General features: G+C 45.4%; 2 protein-coding genes across 3 annotated transcripts in view; one reads left to right on the top strand and one right to left on the bottom strand.

The window, feature by feature from the left end:
- The window catches only part of LOC106532264 (NAD-dependent protein deacylase sirtuin-5A, mitochondrial), an 18,929-nt gene extending 17,742 nt beyond the window's left edge, over nt 1–1,187 (bottom strand). The window contains exons 1-3 of one of the 2 annotated variants that reach the window (XM_014028285.1): nt 1,096–1,187; nt 480–604; nt 206–339 (exon numbers count right to left, since the gene is read on the bottom strand). In XM_014028285.1, the coding sequence (XP_013883739.1) occupies nt 206–339; nt 480–570 (225 nt within the window). In that variant the 5' untranslated portion in view covers nt 571–604; nt 1,096–1,187. Of the gene's footprint in view, nt 1–205; nt 340–479; nt 664–1,095 lie in introns of those variants that run through there. The other variant, XM_014028284.1, reaches the window with a different exon arrangement.
- Nucleotides 1,188–1,825: 638 nt separating this feature from the next.
- Nucleotides 1,826–3,026, top strand: part of phactr1 (phosphatase and actin regulator 1) — a gene marked incomplete at its 5' end in the record, with an annotated part of 24,753 nt that continues 23,552 nt past the window's right edge. The window contains 1 exon segment of the mRNA XM_014028283.1: nt 1,826–2,042. Coding sequence (XP_013883737.1) covers nt 1,826–2,042 — 217 coding nt within the window.

The following is a 3,026-nucleotide window of genomic DNA, read 5'->3' as shown; positions in this document are numbered from 1 at the left end:
GTAGAAACTTTAGCTACTGTTTTGTTTGTAGTAACTTTAGCTACTGTTTTGATTGTAGTAACTTTAGCTACTGTTTTGTCTGTAGTAACTTTAGCTACTGTTTTGTCTGTAGTAACTTTAGCTACTGTTTTGTCTGTAGTAACTTTAGCTAGCATTCTTTAGCTTTAACCCTTTCTGCTCCGGACCAGAACCAGCTCCAACCCACCGTGACGTTCCACTTCCTCCAGTAGCCTCCGGCTCCTCTGAAGGTGGGCACGCCGCTCTCGGCACTCACCCCGGCGCCGGTGATGATGGCGATGTTGTTGGCTTTGGAGAAGATCTCCCGGAACGCCGCCATGTCTGAACACAAACAAACAAACCAACAAACCAACAAACAAACAAACAAACAAACAAACAAACAAACAAACAAACAAACAAACAAACAGGTGAATTGAAATAACTAGAACCATAAATTAACAAAAAAAAAACAGGCTGTTTACCTGAACTGGGTCGGGACATGTTCTGGATACACCTCAGCTCTCTCAGGTGAGTGTTCAGAGAAGCTCTACAGGTGAACTGACGCACGATCATCAGGTCTTAGACTGGGAAACCTCCTCCTTTGAYACTTTAATAAATAGCAGCATGCTGCGTTCAATGACACACTACTGGCTCGGATTTTTTTACCTGTCAAATGACAAACTAAAAATAAGTTTCGTTTTTTTTTTCCTTCAGCTGTAATCTCAGGTAAATTTTATATTTTTCCACAGTGAATTCAATTCCTCAGACAGTTATTTAAATAAAAACGTGTTAACGTTTTATTTGTGTTACTATCGATTTGCTGAAATACCATTAAAATATCTTCCGAGACTAATATTTCCCACGTAAACGGACTAAAAGGTCCATTAAGATGTGATGTTCCGATAAAATGAAGCAACATTTATTATCTACTTTAAAAAAGGTCAAACAGCTTTCTTTTTAAAGTCAGAATAATAAATTACGACGCGCCTCAAACGCAGCAAACAACTGTGCTGCTAAAGCCATGAACCACGCGCTGTGGCTGTAAGCTAGCGAACCGTCACTCTCTTCCATGAAATATATTAAGCGTTGTTGTTTTACCTGCGGATCCCACCTGTCGAACCAGAACCAGAACCAGAACCACCAGCTGCAGAAGCAGGAAGTCGGGATGTTTTCTTGCACCGGATTGGATCAGCCAAACGAACAGGAGCCAATCAACAAGAGCGTCTGGGTTGCCAGGTAGGAAATGCGATTAAAAACTAGACCTGTTTGAGTTCAGGTAAATAAAAACCAGTCATTTTTTGATTAACATAAAAGCTAAAACTGTTATATGTTTGGTCTTTTTATAAAGCATCTGTTATACATTTAAATACTCTAAACCCATCATATAAATATGGTTAAAATTGTTTATTACTGTTTATAATCGTTTTAACTGTAATTCTAACTATGTCCTGTTGTGTCTGTTTACTCTACAGCACTTTGGCTGGTCTTGTGCTCTTTAAAATGGTTTGTTGTTCTTTATCTGGCAACACTTTAAACGAAGACTCCTCTCATCACCAGCAGGTGGCGATGTTTCAACACGTTTACACTGAGAGCTTTATTCATTTTAATGCAACTTATAAAATAACTGATTTACTTTTGAAACGTTTAAAAAAACAACAGATTTAAAAAAAAAAGGAAATTATTATGATTAAAACCTGACTTTTGGATTAATAATATCAATGAAGAGTTGAATATATTGGTTCAMACGGGACGTTCAGGTGCATCAGTTCAGTAAATGATGCGTTTACGGACCGTTCTTTCGCCAGAACACCCCCCACCCCCACTCCCTCCTCCCCCGCGCGCACCGCCTCCTCGGGCGCGTGCACGACCGACTGGCTGCTGCTGCGGCGCCGCGTCTCTCGCCTCTCCCGGCTCCTTGGCCCCCCCGAACATGGCGGCGGCCCCGGAGGAGGAGGAGGTGGACCGCAGACCGATCCGGAGGGTCCGGTCCAAGAGCGACACMCCTTACATCAACGAGGCCCGGATCTCTCTGCACCTGGAGACAGGTAGGGGTGCGCGGGGGGGCATCGCGCGTGCTCCCTCTCTCCCTCCCTCTCCCCCGCAGCGTCGGTTCTGGACGCGGTTCTCGTGGGTCCTGGTGGTGCAGGGATGATGGAGGTGATGGTGAAGGAGGGACGGAGCCTCGCGCGGCGGGGACACGCTGCGTGAAGTCGCGATGAAATAAATAAATAATAATAATCATACATAAAATGCGCGTGCGGGAATTTGGAGTGGACCCAAAACCCGTCCCGAGGTTCGGTTCGGTCGGCCCGCAGACAAACAAGAGAATGCAAGTTTCCTTTGTTACCATGGTCACGGCGGCACGCCTGTTTCATCCGCATCCTCCCGCTTCAGCTGCTGCACGTGAGAAGCGCGCGCGTGGCTGCAGGAGGGTTCTGCCGAACCGGGAGAGCCCAGAACCATCATCATCATCATCATCATCCAGGTTTTGTTTATTTATTTATTTATTTATTTATTTATTGTCCTGCAGGGTGCTGCTCAGGTGACCTGTCACGTGACTCACTCACCTCACTGAAGTGCTCATCTCCCGCCACGCTCAGAGCGCGTGCTGGGATCACTCTCAGTCTCAGCTACTACCAGGTCCAGTTTGACCCCAGCACTTATAGCTGCGGCGGCCATCTTGACTCGGATCCACTCAGCAAATTAATGAAGGATTCAGTCAGCCCAGTGATGAACAGAGAGCGACTCTCGGCTGCTAACACGCCAAACTTTAGCTGAATGTCTGTAAACACGGCTGAATTTAAACCAGTTAAGATCAGTTAGTTCAGACAGACGTCTTGAATCAGTTCAGTGGTTCATCGGATATTTTACTAACAGAGAGAAGTTACAGCAGAATCCTTCAGCTGCCATGAACAGCTCCCTGATTCCTGTTTTTATTCAGCTGCTCTCAGGAAGATCAGCCAAACCTCCTCTCCAGTGCTAAAGCTACAGGAAACAACAAAAGGAGGCTCAAATGTTTGAAGCAGAAC

The sequence above is a fragment of the Austrofundulus limnaeus genome, unplaced genomic scaffold (genome assembly GCF_001266775.1).
Source record: "Austrofundulus limnaeus strain Quisiro unplaced genomic scaffold, Austrofundulus_limnaeus-1.0 Scaffold740, whole genome shotgun sequence".
In the NCBI taxonomy this organism is placed as follows: Eukaryota; Metazoa; Chordata; class Actinopteri; order Cyprinodontiformes; family Rivulidae; genus Austrofundulus; species Austrofundulus limnaeus.
This window is presented reverse-complemented; position numbering and strand designations above follow the sequence as displayed.